Genomic DNA, 18,766 nt, shown 5'->3' with positions numbered 1-18,766 from the left:
TGAGTGAAATCCTACCCGATAATATTATGCCATGTCAGTTCCCCATTCCACTCCCCATTTTGCACTCAATCAAGGGGTATGATTAATCACTCTAAGGTGTTTGAGTAGGTTAAAAAATAAAAAAAATTGATTGGTTCTTCTCTCCTCTCTCCTCTCCTCCATCACTCCATCACTCACATTCGGTGACTACACACCGATTTTGGTACTCTCTCCAACTCACCGCATAACTCAATCAAGTGGGTCTAGTCACCGATCGGTGACTCCCACTCCCCACACCACTCACCGCACATTATACCCTCCACCCTTACAACCATCGTTTATCAAATCATTCACGGTTTAAAAACCGACCCGGTTTACCCAAAAATCCGGTTTGTACACCTCTAACCATGCACGACAATAATCTAAACGGGCCCCAACTAACCCATCACACAGGCCAGCCCAATCCAAAACAAGCCCAAACACACAAAAAAACAAAGCAATGGTTTCAAAACACAAAGCCCAAGTCCTAACCCCATTTCATAACCAACAAAACTCAAAAACCAAAACATGATTTACAAAACCCGTATCTAATTTCACGTAATCAGATTACATCAAATTTATCATTCATAACCATCACTCGCACATTACAAAATTTCAATTCACCTCGTTCTTTTCATATTTTCTCCGTTCAATTTCGCTAAACAAAGTAATAATCGGTGCAGAAACTTCGATCCAAACGCGATTCAACTTGTTTCATTCTCTTGTGCCGTTAGATCTGCCCCAATTTTACTTCACAGGTTTGCTTTTTTCGTCATTCATCGTTCATCAAGCAGATTCAGTTCATTTGTTTATATTTTGTGTATAATTTGCGTTATGCGGTTGATTTTTGCAGGTATGAAACGATTGCGAGAGGATCCTTACGGTAGCTCTCAATTTAAGCGGTCATTTGGTGCTTCGCGTGGAGAATCGTAAGTTTTTTGTGTTTAATTTGTTTGATTTTGTGGTTTAGGGCGCCAATTTGTAGTTTGATTGTTTAATAGTTGTTTGTTAGAGGAAAATGTTGTTATTTTGTTGATTGTTTGTGAGTTTGAATTTGATTTAAGTTTTTTAGGGTTTAGGTTTGACTTTGCTTGATTTAGGTTGTGTTACATGCTTTTTTGTAAAGTATAATTGTTTGATTTATTATGTGAGTTGTGTTTAAATTTTGATATCATATATATTATGTTGTAGCTCTGAATTTAAGCGGTCATTTGGCTCTTTGTGTGGAGAATCATAAGTTTTTCGTATTTAATTTGTTTGATTTTGTAGTTTAGGGTGCCATTTTGTGGTTTTTTTGTGTGTTAATTGTTTTTTTGTTGTGTGTTAGAGGAAAATGTTGTTGGTGTTGTTTGTTTGTGAGTTTGAATCTGATTAAGTTTTTTAGGGTTTACGTTTGAGCTTGCTTAATTTAGGTTATGTTACAAGTTCTTTTTTTTTTGTAAAATAACATTGTGTGATTTATATGAATTGTGTTTATTTTTCAATATCACATTTACTGTTGTAGCTCTCAATTTATAGCGGTCATTTGGTTCTTCTAGAGGAGAATCGTAAGTTTTTCGTGTTAATTTGGTTTGATTTTGTGGTTTAGGGAACCAATTCGTGGTTAGATTGTGTGTTTTTGTGCGTGTTAATTATTTTCTTTTGTTGTTTGTTAAAGGAAAATGTTTTTGTGTTTTAGGTTGTTTGTGAGTTTGAAACTGGTTAAATTTAGGGTTTACATTTGAGTTTGCTTGATTTAGTTGATGTCACATTTTTTGTGAAACAAAATTGTGTGATTTATATGAATTATGTTTAATTTCAATATCAAATTTACTGTTGTAGGGATTAGGATCAAATACAAAGGATCCTAATTATAAGAAGTGTAAGAAGGATTTATAGAGTGACAAGTGTCCAATAACCTAAAAAACCCACTACACAAAAAAACCCCACTACAAAAAAAAAAAAAAAAAATCCTTAAACATTCACCACCACCAAAAACCTAACCCCCCCCCCACATCACCAACCCTAAAAAAAAAAAAAAAAAAAAAAATTTTTTTTTTTTTTTTTTTTTTTTTTTGCCGAGGGGGTGGGGGGTGGGGGTTTAGGTTTTTGGGTGGGGGGTGGGGGTGGGTGTTTAGTTTTTTTTAGATTTTTTTTAGGTTTTTGGGGGGTGGGGGGGGGGGGGTTAGGTTTTTTTAGGTTTTTTTGGGAGGGGGGGGGGGTGTGGGGGGGGGGGTAGGTTTTTTTTAGGTTTTTGGGGGGTGGGGGTGGGGGGGTTTAGGTTTTTTGGGGGTTTTTTTGTGAGGTATAGTTTTTTTTTGTTTTTTTTTTTGCCCGAGGGGGGGGGGGGTGGGGGTTTAGGTTTTTTGGTTGGGGGGGGGGTTAGGTTTTTGGGTGGTGGTGGGGTGGGGTGGGGGTGGGTGTTTAGGTTTTTGGTGGTGATGTAGTGGGTTTAGTTTTAAGTTATTAGACATTTGTCACTTTATAAATCCTTCTTACACTTCTTACAATTAGAAGCCTTTGTAGAATAACTTGACCCACTGTTGTAGTTCTTAATTCAAGAGGTCACTTGGCTGTAACTTATTATGGTTATACGTCCATAAAATTGTATCACATGTACTATTATAAGAAAGGTCGTGCATATGTGATTCTTAAGTTATATCTTGGTTATACGCGATACCATTTTATGGAATGCTAAATTATTAAATGTTCACTTGTCTCTTTTTTTTAAATTATAGATATGGCCAACCGCAAGCTCCGGGAGGAGGTGGTGAAGGAACAGGAGGGGCAGGTGGCGGAGGCGGTGCTGCCGGTGGTGATGGTGGCAGCAGTGCACAGAAAGTCCCCGTCACCACCAATGACGCGTTGACGTATTTGAAGCAGGTAAAAGATATGTTCCAAGACCAACGGGAGAAATATGACATGTTTCTTGATGTGATGAAAGATTTTAAAGCTCAAAGGTAAATAATTTTGGCTCCCACTATTCCCACACCCAAAAAATCTTATTTTCACACCCCTGCACCTATACAATCCATAGAGTTATGCTGGTCGTATAGGAGAATGTTGCACAAAAAAATGTTGGAGAATGTTTCTTTTTGTCTCCATCTATACGAGGCGTATAACATTGTACGACCTGTTACCAAACCCTATAAATGTTATACGACCCGTATAGAATGTTATACGACCCAATAATTTCTCCATCTATACGAGTCGTACAACATTATACAAGCCGTAAAGCATTATATGAGCCGTATAGCATTATTCGACCCAATATTTGTCATGTCAGAATATTCTATACGGGACGTATAACCCTATACGACCCGTATAGATGGTGTGAAAACAAGAGTTAAGGGTGTGGCTTATTAACACCCATAATTTTTTGTTGGAAGAATGACCATATTGACATCAGTTTGACCTAATTAAGAAATTCTCTGATGCAGAATTGATACAGCAGGTGTCATAGCAAGGGTGAAAGAGTTGTTTAAAGGTCACAATAATCTAATTTTTGGGTTCAACGCTTTCTTGCCGAAGGACTTTGAAATAACTGTCATCGAGGATGAAGAGGCCCCACCAAAGAGATCCGTGGAGTTTGAAGAGGCGATAAATTTCGTAAACAAAATAAAGGTGGAGCTGATTTTCTTATTTGTTGAAAGAAACAACAGTAATTTGAATTTTTGAATATAATTATCCTACCCCTTCGGTTGCAGAAACGCTTTCAAAATGATGATCATGTTTACAAATCGTTTTTGGACATCTTGAACATGTACAGAAAGGATCTCAAGGGTATTAATGAAGTATACAGCGAGGTAAGTTTGTTTAAGGTTTTATAATTGTTGTTTAGTGGTATTGGGGAAGGTTCATTTGAGAAGAAAATTTAATTGAGAAGAAAAATAACAAAGGGTACAATTGTAAAACATTAAATACTTTTTCACTTATCTCATTTATTATCATCTTTGACTAATTAATTAGTCATAAAAACTATCATCCTTCACACTAATGTTTTTTGACTACACACATCAAAAGTTACCCTACACCTTTTGAAATTTACCCTACACATGTTGAAATTTATCTTACACAACCCGTAATTTATCATATACGCATTGTAATTTATCCCACACTCTAAATTATTTTTTTTTTTTTTTTTTTTTGAAAAAATATATATTTTGAAGATAAGTTACAAATTTTAATGTAGTTAGCTATTAAAGAGGAATACTACTAATTAATGATCTTTGTAGGTTTACCATATTACCCTTATAGTAACATTAAATACTTATATTAAATGAAGTAAAATGAAACATTCGTATTGGTTGAAATTTCTTCTTTTTTCTTCTTACATAAAGTTTCTTCTCATTTGAACTCTCCACTAGTGGTATATACTGTTATTTTTGATTTCACAGCTTGCAATCTGTGCAGGTTGCCTCACTTTTCGATGATCATCAAGATCTTCTTGAGGATTTCACAAGGTTTTTGCCAGCTGCTTCAGCCGCCGCTTCTGCACACCATGCTTCCTTACGAAATTCTTATCAACGTTATGATGAACGGAGCTCAGCCGTGGTCCCGCTTCGACCGGGACAACATGATAAGGTATTTTGGATAATTTATTATGTTCGGTATTTCTTTTGTTAAAAGGTTATATTATTGTAAAAATAAAATAAAAAACAATAAAAAATATATGTAGATTGACAATATACATATACGTAGCATGCGAATGCACACATATGTGTGTGTGCGTATATATATGTATATAGCTGACGATGTACGTATATGTAATCCCTCGATCTACATATATTTTTCAAATTTTCTTTTATTTGGGTAAAGATTAGTAACACATAAATGAAAGTAAGTTTTTTTTTTTTTTTTAAATTGCTTGGTTGATAGTGTTTCTCTCGGTTCTCAATCTCCCTTATCCTAATCCTATATATATATATATGTATGTATGTATGTATGTATGTATGTATGTATATATAAGCTATGCAGTTAATATCGCGATATATCACCAATATCGATATACTGGTCCTCTGGTAAAATATCGGTACCGATATTATCAGCGATATTGACCGATATATCACTGATTTTCCCGATATTAGTACCTTTCTTCTTGGTTCTACCATTCGTCTTTCTTCTTATTGCTGCTATGAGTGTTTTAAGTCTTAATTGTTAAATGTTAGTGTTTTAAGTCTTAATCAGTTCCGAGTTGCAACAATTGTTGTGTTTTGCAAGTTGCAAAAGGTTAATTTGTTAATGGTAGGAGAGTATACTGAATTGTTAGTGTTAAATTGCTACATATATAAATTCTGCATGGTATTCAAATTTTACCGATATCCCACCGCGATAACCTGTATCTCAAATATCGGTCCTTGACCGATATTCGATTTTTTACCGCATTAACTGCATAGTATATAGGTTACTATTTGAAAAGACTATTTATCTTTTGCATCAGCAACAAGGCCGGAGAGACAGGATCAATGCTGAACGGGACCCAAGTGCTGATTGTGCTGATATGGATGATAAAACAATGACGAAACTTCATAAGGAGCAGAGGAAGCGCGGTGAAAAAGAGAACAGGGATAGGAGAAATAGTGATCAGGATTACAAGGTTCCTGATCTTGATGGCAACAGGGATCGTCTTGAAAAACGAAAATCCGCACGGAAATCCGAGGATTTTGGAGTACATTCAGGTTCAGCCCCGTATGATGATAAAGATGCCCTCAAAAGTGAGCAGATGCTTAATTTATCAGCAGTTGAACTCATAAATATACCTTTCATTTGTTTGGATGAGAAGTCATCATTGTGGTATCTGTTCATTATAGGTCTGTACAGCCAAGAATTTACTTTCTGTGAGAATGTGAAGAACAGATTACGGAATGCAGAAGATTATCAAGCTTTTTTGAAATGCCTTCATATTTATAGCACAGAAATAATCACAAGGAAGGAATTACAGAGCTTGGTACGTTACATAGCTTGTGCTATACGTATTATATATTTATATCCATATGCATCTTCCTTCATTACTTGAAACATTACATTGCTTGAAAAGAAGCCTTTCTTGTTATGTTTTTGATATCAGACAATGTAAATCTGATGTATCTTTTAATTTTCTTTTTCAGGTTGCTGATTTACTTGGGAAGCACACAGATCTTATGGAAGGATTCGGTGCATTTCTGGAACGTTGCGAGAACATAGGTTGCTTTTATATATATATATATATTTGAACTTTTTCTCCTTTCTGAACTCATTTTCATCCCCACTAATTTATATACTCTTAAAGAACAATGTCGATGGTACACCGACTCTCATGTTTTACACTTTGACAAATCCACCTCCTTTTTGACACACTTACAAAATCACCCCCTAACCCCTCCCTTTCTGCACGCTCACAAAACCACCCCCTAACTATGCGAATTGGCACTTTTAGCCTATTGAGTTTTTACTAATTTAATTATTCTTCAATAAAGCCTATTGAGTTTTTACTAGTTTAATTATTCTTCAATAATTTTCGTTAGCTCATTTATCGTGAACTCTCATTTTGATCCCCTCGAGTTTTTACAGTTTCGAGTTTATCCTTTTTCATACTTTTACTTTAAAAAAGCTATTGTTCTACATGCGTATTTTTCATATACGTATCAGGTCAAATCTAATACGTTTTCGTGCTTATTTTATGTATGTTTCTAGCGGGTCCACGTTTCTGCGTAACCGAGTGGCGTCAAATATAATAAGTTTCCATTCGTTCGCTATTTTTTCGTAAAATCTCATTTTGATCTCCTTGAGTTTCTAAAGTTCCGAGTTTACCCCTTTCCATACTTTTACTTGAAGAAAAAACTATTTTTCTACGTGCGTATTTTTATATACGTATCAGGTTAAATATAATACGTTTCTGTGCTTATTTAATGTTCGTTTCTAGCGGGTCCACGTTTTTGCATACATTTTGTTCAGAACCGAGTAGGGTCAAAGTTTCAATTCAACATTATAAATTCAAGTTACTCTACTTTTCGACTCAAAGTTGATACGATATTATATATCTATACTAAAAACCATGATTCAACCGTGACGTTGAGTTAAATCGGAGACGTCAAACTCATATGTTTAACGCATTACATAACGCTTGGATTAATCCGTTCGATGTTTGTAATGTACCCACGTCGCAACACGCGCCAATCTAATTACTATGTCTTGTTTGCAGATGGGTTCTTAGCCGGAGTTATGGACAAAAGTACGTGTTGCTTCTTGTTTTCCGTTTTCTATCTTCCTTTTTTTTCATATCGCTTTAATTTTTGTGTACATGGGGCGTGCACTTAGAATGGAAAGATATTCTCATCATTTCACGTTCTTTTTCATGGCAGGAGCTTTATGGAATGTTTCTAAGTCAACAAGAACAGAGGAGAAAGAAAGGGAGAATAGGCGTGAAAATGATGCTAACAAAGAGAAAGACAGATTCAAAGAGAAGTATTGGGGGAAATCCATACAAGAGCTTGACCTCTCTAACTGTCAGAGATGCACTCCCAGTTATAGACTTCTTCCTGATGATGTAAGTCTATTGTGCGTTCTTATTTGAACTACACTTCTACCGTTATCAAGCAACTGTTCATATTTCTATTTTATCATCTGCAGTACCCGATTCCGTCAGTAAGTCAAAGGTCAGAGCTTGGCACTCAAGTGCTGAATGATCTTTGGGTATCTGTGACTTCTGGTAGTGAGGATTACTCGTTCAAACATATGCGGAAAAACCAATATGAAGAGAGCCTGTTTAGATGCGAAGACGACAGGTAAATTAACATGTAACAGTGCTAAATGTTGGAGATAGTTTCATATACCCTCTTAAAAACTTAGTATAATCATATTTAAGAGTAAAATGCCATTTTCGTCCCTGAGGTTTGACCGGTTTTGCGGCTTTCGTCCAAAGGTTTGTTTTTCCGCATCTGGATCCAAAAGGTTTGAAATCATGCCACTTTCATCCGACTCGTTAACTCTTATCCATTTTTTTACGTTAAGTTGGGCATTTTCGTCATTTTAGCTATTTGTTTTGTTATTTTAATTATATTAAAATGCCAAGATTAAATAATGGAAATACCTCTGACTTGTTAAAAAATGGACGGAGTTAACGAGTCGGTGAAAATGGCAAGATTTCAAACCCTTTGGATCCAGATGCGAAAAAACAAACCTTTGGACGAAAGTCGCAAATGTGGCCAAACCTCAGGTACGAAAATGGCATATTACTCTCGTATTTAAAAAAAGAAATCATAATATTAAATATACCCATTTTTAAATTTATGATGTTTATATGAACTTTTTAAGTAATTTGAATGGGTGTATTTGATAATAGTTTTTTTGGTTGGGACTTGGGTGAGTATGATTATGCAAGTTTTTAGTAAACATTTGGAAAACGTATACAGGTACATATCAAATTAAGTTGGTTTCTTTATGATGCATATTAAGGTTTGAGCTAGACATGTTGTTGGAGTCTGTTAGTTCAGCGATCAAACGTGTTGAGGAACTATTGAACGGCATTAGTGACTGTTTGATTGGTTCTGAGGGTCCCATCCGTATCGAAGACCACTTAACTGGTGATTATATTATCTATTTTACAAATTCCGGCAATTCAATCATGTATTAGTATTAGTATTATTATATCATTTAATTTTGTTTTAAATACTTGTAGTTTTAAATATACGGTGCATTGAACGTCTATATGGCGATCATGGCCTTGAAGTAATCGACACACTGCGTAAAAATCCATCTGCGACATTGCCTGTTACATTGATTCGCCTGAAGCAGAAACAAGAGGAATGGACAAAATGTCGATCTGATCTCGACAAGGTTTGGGCTGATGTTTATGCAAAGAATCATTACAAGTCGCTTGATCACCGGAGTTTTTATTTCAAGCAACAAGATTCAAAGAATTTGAGCACAAAATGTAAGTGAATAGTCATTTACTGATTGCACGTTTGGCTGTCACTTTTCTCTTTCTTGTTGAGTAAAATGCCATTTTCGTCCCTGAGGTTTGGCCAGTTTTGCGACTTTTGTCCAAAGGTTTGTTTTTCCGCAGGATCCAAAAGGTTTGAAATCTTGCCATTTTCTTCCGGCTTGTTAACTCTATCCATTTTTCTCCGTTAATTCAGGGGTATTTTCGTTTTTTTAACCAAGGGGTATTTCCGTCTTTTTGAATACTTCAATGGCAATTCGCCTTCTCTTTATGTACAAGCATTTAGCATAATGTACAAGTATTCAAAAAGACGGAAGTACCCCTTTAAGTTAACAAAAAAGACGGAAATACCCCTGACTTAACGGAGAAAAATGGATGAAGTTAACGAGGCGGATGAAAATGGTAAGATTTCAAACCTTTTGGATCTAAACGCGAAAAAACAAACCTTTGGATGAAAGTCGCAAAACTGACCAAACCTTATGGATGAAAAATGACATTTTACTCCTTTCTTATTTAATTTTTCCTCTGTTTTTTCTATGTCTAGGCTTGGTGTCTGAGATCAAAGAAATAAAGGAAAAGAGCCAGAAAGACGATGATGCACTCCTTAGTATTGCTGCTGCAAACCGTCACTCTATTATGCCAAATCTTGAGTTTGAGTTTACCGACAAGGATCTTCATGAAGACTTGTTTAAACTTATTAATTATTCCTGTAATGAGATTTGCGCTACCGAGGAACAACTGTATAACGTATTAAGACTTTGGACTACCTTCTTGGAGCCAATGCTTGGTGTTCCATCTCGGCCCGACAATTCTGATAATCTTGAAGATGGTGAGACACCTACACCATCCTGCAATGGAGATGACAAGGGCATTTTGGTAAATGGAGGTACTTTATCTAAAGAAGATGGATCTAAAACCACATGTGTCGGGGATAAAGAACAGGTAATTGGTCTTGTAAATGATAACATTCTTTCTAAATCCAATAATGTTCGTGCTGATGGCAATGAAGTCAAGTCAAACATTGACCAGGATGGACTTTATCCGTTTGCCACTTGTTTCACTTTTCCAGTAAGTGATCTCATATCTGATATATCTTTTCTGTTCTACAGCATGGTGTTATGTTAAGACCGCCAACAGTGGCAAATGGAAGTTTTGCTAAGTTTGAGAAAGAAGAGGGAGAGCTATCACCAAATGGTGATTTTGATGAGGTTGATTTTGCTGCGTATGGAGATAATAACAATAACGGGTCACATGCTGATGACAGGGATAGTGAAAATGTTCCAGATGGTGGTGATGATGCGTCAGGCAGTGAGTCTGCTGCTGCTGATGTGTCAAGGGAAGAACTTGAAGAAGATGGAGAGCATGATTATATTGACCGTAAAGCAGAAAGTGAAGGTCAGGCTGAGGGAATAGAAGATGCAAAACCACTGGCAAAACATGTGGCTTCTCCATTACATGATGCTGGGAATAAAGATTGTAACATCTTTTATGGAAACGAAAGCTTTTATGTTCTTTTCAGGCTTCACCAAGTAAGTATACAATTTTCTTTTTCTTGCTTTCTGATTCATTCTTTAGTTTATATGGTTCATACAATTTACCAGGGGTGTGCACGGTTCGATTCGGTTCGGTGTTACGGTAAAACTGAAACTGTAATCGAAATGTTCGGTTTTCGGTTTTTGAAAACCATTCGGTTTCGGTTTTAGCAACGGTTCGGTTCGATTTTTAGAACAAAATTACATAGGATTAAAAAATAAGAAGTATAATCCAAAATTTAAGAATCTTTCTTAGATGTTTACATTTAAGTTATTATACAAATATTTAACCTTTCTAATTAATATTGTTCACATAAACCTAACCTTCTAATCTATTTTTATGTTTCTCTGAAGTTTTTATTAAGACATTTTCTTTTATAATACTTTGAAGATCATTTTATTTTTATATTAAATTTTGTTATTTCTTGTAGGCAATAGATAAATCATTTTCAATTATGAATAACCTTATTAAAGTTTTTTATTATAAATGCTTAACATTCAAGAATAAAATTAATAATTCCTACTAGCATGGGTTAAACACTTAAACAACTTAAACATAAATATATATGGACTGGGCCAACTATTGTAACTTATCAGTTATCGGTTCGGTTATTGAATATGGTTATCTGAAAACCGAACCAAAATATTTGGTTATTAAAAATCTGAAAACCGAACCGTCGGTTTTTTCGGTTATTTTGGTTTTCTGCTCACCCCTACAGTTTACTCGGTTATGTTGCCAGGTATTATATGATAGACTATTGTCGGCTAAACTTAGTTCGGTTTCTGCTGAAACAAAGTGGAGAGCTGCTAAGGACACTTCCCCACCTGATTTGTATTCTAAGTACTTCAATTTCCCGTTTTTATCCATTATTCAGAATCTTACAACAAATATCTTTTGCTCATATGATCGTCCTTTGCAGATTTATGAGTGCTTTATATAATCTGCTTGATGGCTCTACTGATAATGCAAAATTTGAAGATGATTGCCGTGACATTCTTGGAAATCAATCTTACGTGTTATTTACTTTGGACAAACTGATTTATAAACTTGTGAAGCAGGTATGCATCTATTTATATTATGCTTATTCATAGTGGGCAATATATCCTCAAAACTTGTAACGTAACATATATACTCAAATTATGCTTTAAGAGCATTGTATCTTGTGCATTAATAATTTGTGTGTGTATATATATACATATAGTGTGAGGTTCAATGGGGAACACTAAAAAGTGGGGAACCGAGGAACAGTGCATTGCATTTAACATGTTAATGATATCATAAAAAATCAATTTAAAATGCTAAAAGTTATTTTTTTAAAATTTCGGACCTCTTGCATATAAAGATGTGTAGAAGCTATTCCAATAAAAAAGATCATTTTTGTTAAAGTTTATTTTACCTTTTTAACTGTTTTTAACAATTTTTTATGATTTTTTTATTGAAAAGGCTTCTACATGTCTACATGTATTTATATGCAAAAGCTCAATTTTTTTTTTGAACAAAATAATTTTTAACATGTTAAATCGAATTTTTATGATATATTTAACATGTTCATTAATGTCTGTTGGAAAGGTTCTGACTACTCCTTTATGGATGCAGCTTCAAATTGTTGCAGAAGACGAGGTGGACAACAAATTACTTCAGCTATACGAATATGAAAGCTTGCGAATGCCTGATAAGTTTGTTGATGCTGTATACTACGAGAATGCACATCATCTTCTTCATGAGGAAAACATATTCAGATTTCAGTGTGTAAGCTTTTTTTGTGTTCCTCTGTATTTTTTTTCTTTTTATTTCGCTTGTAAGCGTTTTTGGTTTATTTGTTCTCTTTGTTTTGTAGTCTTCTGGACCGAGTTGTTTAACTATCCAGCTGATGGATGATTTGAATGAAAAGGCTGAAGCAGTTGCGGTTTCTGTGGACCCCAAATTTGCTGCTTATCTTCATAATGATTTTCTTTCTGTTGTGTCTGGAAAAAAGGAATCTGGCATTATGTTGCGGAGGTGGAAACACTCCTTCTGGCTCAATAAATTAAAGAGTAAAATGCCATTTTCATCCCCGAGGTTTGGCCAGTTTTGCGACTTTTGTCCAAAGGTTTGTTTTTCCGCATCTAGATCCAAAAGGTTTGAAATCTTACCTTTTTCATCCGGGCTCGTTGACTCCATCCATTTTTCTCCGTTAAGTCGGGTATTTTCGTCTTTATTTGTTAACTTAAGGGGCAATTCAGTCTTTTTCACTTAATGTACAAGCATTTAGCATAATGTACAAGTATTCAAACCCTTTAAGTTAACAAAAAAGACGGAAATACCTCTGATTTAACGGAGAAAAATCGATGGAGTTAACAAGCCAGATGAAAATAGCAAGATTTCAAACCTTTTGGATCCAGATGTGGAAAAACAAACCTTTGGACGAAAGTCGCAAAACTGGCCAAACCTCAGGGACGAAAATGGCATTTTACTCTAAATTAAAAAAACTGAACCTATTATCATGGAATACGATTTAACACTTCTATATGAGCATTCTTGAGTTTGACAGGATGCAAACGCCAGTTTATTTTATAATGATAACATAATTCTAACTATATGCAGAAGTAAACGCCAATTCTCAGACATGGATGAATCTTCTGCGATGTCTGTTGCGATGGAAGGTGTTAATGTGGTCAATGGTTTGGAGTATAAGATGTCTTGCCGCTCGTCAAAGGTACGTGTTATCATCGGCATTACTTTCTTTTTATGCTAATTCCATAAGTATTATGCTTTTTTCTTGCATCTATTAAAATTGCAAAAGGCATCTGCTGCTTTATTCGTTGTTCCAGAGTACGCCATTCTTTCTTTCGTGCATCCTTGGTCCTTAAAACTTGCTTCTATCTATTTGTTGCAGAATCAAGATTGTCTCACCACACACTCCTGAAATAAATGATTCTTATTCTGGACACAAAACTAATAAATGACGTAACAGAGTCATGTTATTTAGTGGCAAACTTGATATTTCCTATCTACTTTTCTTATTGCGTTGTTTTTGAATCTTGTTTGTTTTTTTAAGAATCTTTGGAACAAATTCTCTTTAGCTTTATAAAAACCATACTGTCTTTTAATTGTGTAACTGCTTCTTCTTGCCTAGTAAGATTATACTAGTACTTTTGGAGATCCTTTATGTATCTGAAGTTAAGTAGAGCTATAGAGGATTTAGTACATAAAATGGTAAAAATCTTCACAAAAATTAGATGAATGCTTGAATTTCCTATTAAAGACATAACCTGGTCAACTTCACAACCGATTAGTCTATATGGGCTTATAAAATTGTTTCTTCTTCTAAAGGCTATGTGGGTCTAGCCATATAAATGTTGCACTATGCAACAAGTCCACAACACATTGGTTCGTTGTCTTTTGTGTTGATTCATCAGTTAGTGTAGTGTACTAGTGTTACTCCTTGATAGCGCATGCCTAATGACTATCTCAAGCGTTGAAAACTAGCAACTAATTAGGTCTACTGGTGACATACTTAATTGGAGGATAATCTTGGTTTAAAAAGGCGACCCTCAAGCATGAGCATTAGAGGTTATTTGGAAATGGCTTCAAGAGTTTGTGAAGCGAGGCTATCCCGTGAAGCGGCTTGCGGCGCCATTCTTTTGCATGAGGCGGCACTTCACATATAATGCTCAGTTTTATGTTTGTTATTCAGATCTCTTTGTTTTTGTCCTCGTGCTTTTACTCTTTTACTTACCAAATAGGCAAATATCGATCACAGATCTCGACCTTGATTCTTTCGTTTTCGCTTTGGAGCTGTAAGAAAAATTTAAGAAAGGATGAGTGGGAGCTTCTTTGTGCGGTGAGTTTGAGTGTACTAGTTTACATTGGATTACATAAAAAGAAATGTGCATGTGCGTGAGTTGCTTTTGGGTTTGAGGCCAAAATAGTTGTACATGTACCTATAATTTATTTGATTGTACACATACCTTCATTGGTTGTTGATGAGATGTGGTATGTCCGGGTGAAACCCATATCCAACCCAAGAAACAACCAACTGACCTTGACAAGTCATCTGCGGGCGCCACCCGCCACGTGGTGATATGCCAACACGAAGGAGACAAACAGTATAAGTGGCAAGTGATGTGTAGCCAATCACAATCCGCAGATCGCTGTACCAGGTGATCAGGGGTGCAACTTTGAAGGGACGGGGGTGCACCCGCCCCACCAATGTTTTCGGTTAGAAGTGTAATATTTATAGGTCCGCCCCCCACCAATTATTTTGCCTAAAAATCCCATGACTTTCCGCCCCTGCGGAAATTTTGGTCAAGCTCCGCCAATGCAGGTGATCTCCACTAGCGGTTATCGCAGAGGAGACATGAGACATTTGGCCAATCACACGCTGCGGATTCATATCCTCCTAAACCATGGTTGACACAGAAGAGACAACAAGGACATCCTGAAAGCAACGTGTGGCTAATTTGAGCTTGCGGATGTACTCCCACCTCCGCGGACACTAATTGTTAAGAGCAGAGGGGACCTATCGGACCAATAGATAATCTTAATAGCGACGTCTCAACATCTATCCGGCTATAAATACCACACTCCATATAGGACCAAATAGTGGGACTATTAGTTTTCTGTTCATGAATGGAACCGTCATGAAACACCACTAGTTGCATTTATTTCTAACTAAATAAAGTCGTAAATTTGCTTACGTTGTTTCTAACTAATTTTTATATAAAACCACTCCCCACAAAAATTGTTATCTCCATCTAATTGGGACGTTTTAACAAAATTATTACGAGTCTATAAGATGCTAAATCAGAACTAATGTTAAAATAATAGGTGAAACCAATTTTGTCAAGATCTAGATCTTACACGAGATTGTTTTTTTTTTGTTAGATTGGGAGTTTAGGATAACAAGTTGGAATCAAGATCTTATTCATTTATATGGTAATCCATATCACAGACCGTATTAGATATATATGTCAAATTCACGAAATGTTCAAACATTAAGGCAAGATTAGATCTGACGGCCAAGAGTGTATGCTTGCGGAGATCTTAGGCAAGACCTATACGTTTTCGTTGGATTGTAACACCTTAGGCAAATCCTACATTAGTTGTAGCCAGAGAGATTCTTGGTTCATAAGACATGCCACACCCCAAATATCACTAACGAGTTTTTGGGTCCACTGACTGTGGAGCAAAGATGAAAACTCCACAGTTAAGTGTGCTTAGGTGGGAGTATTACCAGGATGGGTGACCTCCTGGGAAGTTTCCAACGGGCAACCAAAAACAAATCTGCGATCTCCTAGATGGACAACCCATTAGGGGAAAAGCATACAATATTAGTGGTATGAGGGGTTGAATGTTACAAATGGTTTTAGAGAGAGAAAGAGCCACTATTGTGTCAGTCGAGATGGTGGGACAAACCGTATCGAGAATGATGAGTTCCGGGGGTGTTCATGAGAACTGAACACCTTAGGCAAATCCCACATCCTAGATTTGGATGGTGGGGCAAGGGTGATTATAATACCTTAGTCAAATCCTACATCAGTCATGGCGAGGAAAGATCCTTGTTTCATAAGACATACCTCGCCTCAAGTATCACCAACAACGCGTTTTGGGCACATTGATCCCACATCCCAGATTTGGATGGTGGGGCAAGGGTGATTATAATACCTTAGTCAAATCCTACATCGGTCATGGCGAGGAAAGATCCTTGTTTCATAAGACATACCCCGCCTCAAGTATCACCAACGCGTTTTGGGCACATTGGTTGTGGAGCAGATGAAACTTCGTCGTTAAGCGTGCTTAGGCGGGAGTAATACCGGGATGGGTGACTTCTTGGGAGGTCTCCACCGAGCAACGAAAAACAAATTTGTGAGCTATTGGATGGGCAACCTATCAGGGGCAAAGCGGACGATATTGGTGGTATGAGAGGCCGGATGTTACATAGACAAAACCATAAAATTGTTAGATATTAAGAACAAGATTGATATTTTTACAAACATGGGTGAAACCCTTATGGACCCGGCGAGAAACTTGGGAAAGCGTGCATGTATTAGGTGTGATAATATCTATGCAGTTAATATTGGTGATATATCGGTTACCGGTCCCCATGTAAAATATCGGTGAGAATATTGATACCGATATTGGACCGATATATCACCGATTTTCCCGATATCAGTACCTTTCTTCTTAGTTCTACCATTCGTCTTTCTTCTTATTGTTGCTATTAGTGTTTTAAGTCTTAGCTGTTAATTGTTAGTGTTTTAAGTCTTAATTAGTTCCTACTCGTTACAATTGTTAGCGTTTTGCATGTGGCAAAAGGTTAATATGTTAATGGTAGGAGAGTATACTGAATTGTTAGTGATAAATTGCTATATATATATACACACACACACACACACACACACACACACATATATATATATATATATAGGATAGGAGTTGGCCAGAAAGTCCAAATTTCCTAAAAAGTGTAAAAAGTCATAAAACACCGTAATGTCAACCATAAAACACACCAAAAACCCACAAATAATATGATGAAGATTACTAAAACATCATGTATGTGGGTTTTGTGTTGTGTTTTAGATGTTAAGGCTCTGATTGTGGAATGACAAATATTATTGTGTTTTATGTTGTTTAGCATTGTGTGTTTTATATTCATAGTTCTACGATGCTGTGTTTGAAGTTTTTATGGACTATTAGAGTTTGAATATGGTGTTTTAGTAATATTCATTCTATTATTTGTGAGTTTTAGGTGTGTTTTATGCCTGAAATTATTGTGTTTTATGACTTTTTACACTTTTTAGGAAAAACACACTTTCCGTATGATCCCCACTCTATATATATATATATATATATATATATATATATATATAAATTTTGCATGCTATTAAAATTACCAATATCCCACCGTGATAACCTATATCTCAAATATCAGTCCTTGATAGATATCCGATTTTTTACCGCATTAACTGCATATATTAGGTGTGATAATAATGAATTCTTAGGTTTACTGTTTTGTAATTAAAAATGTTGGGTTCATGTTTTATATTTGTTTCATAAAATATGATAACTTAAGGATGGAAAAACATGAATAGAATCGGTCTCACATGATAGATGCTTATAAGCCTTAAGTTGTAAGCTACTAATGAAATCCACCATGGCTTACGTTTATATGAGGGTTAACGGCTAGCCTTTTATTTTGGGCTTGAGGTGTTCAGTATCCTTCACTTATATGCGTTTTGTATCAATTTACTTTGGACCTAAATTTATAACATGATGAAAAAAATGGTAAGAAATCTCGTGTAGAGGCTACGGATCAAAACTGGTCTTGCATGATAGATGCTTATTATCTTTAAGCTGTGGGCTACTAATTAAATTCACTATGGTTTAAGTTTTTTTGAGGGTTATTGGGCTAGCCTATGATTTTGGGCTTGAGGTGTTGAGTATCCTTCACGTAGTTATTAATAGCGAATAGCGAGCGACAAGCTACCTGTACGCTACGTAGCGATATTTTATATTTTTTATGTTTAGCGACACACTAGGAGAAAATTTTAGAAATATTTTATATGTATATTATATCCAAATAAGCTGTTTTATATGTATCCTTAACAAAAAACCTAAATTCCTGCTATTTTATACCTATAAAATCCCGCTATCTATATTAAAGCAGAAGAAAAAAACAAAAAAAAAAACCCAAAATCCCGCTATTTGCCTGCTATGGAGGCGCCAAATTCAAATAACAACACATGAGTGCTACGCTATGCTATTCGCTATAGCGCTCACTATGAGCGCTATTAATAACTATGCCTTCACCTAAATATGTTCTGTATTAATGAACTATATGGACCTAAATTCATAACATGATAAAAGTGGGAAAGAAATCCCGTGTATATGCTAAAGATCACAAAATACAACCACGAATCAGTGTCGATTCCAATTCACTAATGGGATATGATTTGTTTTCTTTTTAATTGAATAAATTTATGTGATTTAATCCCGGATCTTACCCATGATTATGCTATTGTGTTATCCATTTAAATCCAGTGGTTTAGAATCTCCCCTATGATTAAATGGGCCGAGGCCCACTACTTACGCATAATCATTAAAATGGTTATCGTATCCCACGATAACACAACATTGTCCTGTTACTGAGTTTAATGCAAAGTTTCCGACCGAAAGACATATGACTACTTTTAAGTCATGAACCGATGGGCTCCGGCAAATAAGCTATGGAATAACACAAAAAGTGGTAAGAAATCTAGAGTAGAATCTGCAGAGTTATATGGATTAGCTCTGTTTGCCTTACGAATTGAATCTAATCATTTGATACTATTTTGG

At 35.7% G+C, this 18,766-nt stretch overlaps 1 protein-coding gene across 6 annotated transcripts in view; it reads left to right on the top strand.

Moving 5' to 3' along the window:
- The first annotated feature begins 565 nt into the window (after window positions 1–565).
- LOC110896141 (paired amphipathic helix protein Sin3-like 2) overlaps window positions 566–18,766 on the top strand; it is a 42,331-nt gene continuing 24,130 nt past the window's right edge. For 3 of the 6 annotated variants that reach the window (XR_004862800.1, XM_022143588.2, XM_022143587.2), the window contains exons 1-20: window positions 566–776; window positions 872–947; window positions 2,736–2,957; window positions 3,438–3,621; window positions 3,705–3,803; window positions 4,411–4,581; window positions 5,438–5,944; window positions 6,105–6,180; window positions 7,178–7,207; window positions 7,338–7,522; window positions 7,606–7,760; window positions 8,431–8,558; window positions 8,654–8,908; window positions 9,462–9,859; window positions 10,027–10,446; window positions 11,190–11,290; window positions 11,370–11,508; window positions 12,047–12,199; window positions 12,288–12,448; window positions 13,034–13,145. Coding sequence is in view for 5 of the 6 variants with exons in the window: in XM_022143588.2 (XP_021999280.1) it covers window positions 874–947; window positions 2,736–2,957; window positions 3,438–3,621; window positions 3,705–3,803; window positions 4,411–4,581; window positions 5,438–5,944; window positions 6,105–6,180; window positions 7,178–7,207; window positions 7,338–7,522; window positions 7,606–7,760; window positions 8,431–8,558; window positions 8,654–8,908; window positions 9,462–9,859; window positions 10,027–10,446; window positions 11,190–11,290; window positions 11,370–11,508; window positions 12,047–12,199; window positions 12,288–12,448; window positions 13,034–13,145 (3,570 nt within the window). In the remaining variant the exon portion in view is untranslated. The remainder of the gene's footprint in view (window positions 777–871; window positions 948–2,735; window positions 2,958–3,437; window positions 3,622–3,704; window positions 3,804–4,410; window positions 4,582–5,437; window positions 5,945–6,104; window positions 6,181–7,177; window positions 7,208–7,337; window positions 7,523–7,605; window positions 7,761–8,430; window positions 8,559–8,653; window positions 8,909–9,461; window positions 9,860–10,026; window positions 10,447–11,189; window positions 11,291–11,369; window positions 11,509–12,046; window positions 12,200–12,287; window positions 12,449–13,033; window positions 13,146–18,766) is intronic. The other 3 variants (XM_022143589.2, XM_035975303.1, XM_022143586.2) reach the window with 2 other exon arrangements.

The sequence above is a fragment of the Helianthus annuus genome, chromosome 7 (genome assembly GCF_002127325.2).
Source record: "Helianthus annuus cultivar XRQ/B chromosome 7, HanXRQr2.0-SUNRISE, whole genome shotgun sequence".
NCBI lineage: Eukaryota > Viridiplantae > Streptophyta > Magnoliopsida > Asterales > Asteraceae > Helianthus > Helianthus annuus.
Note: the sequence above shows the minus strand (reverse complement) of the source record. Positions and strands in the feature narration are given on the sequence as shown.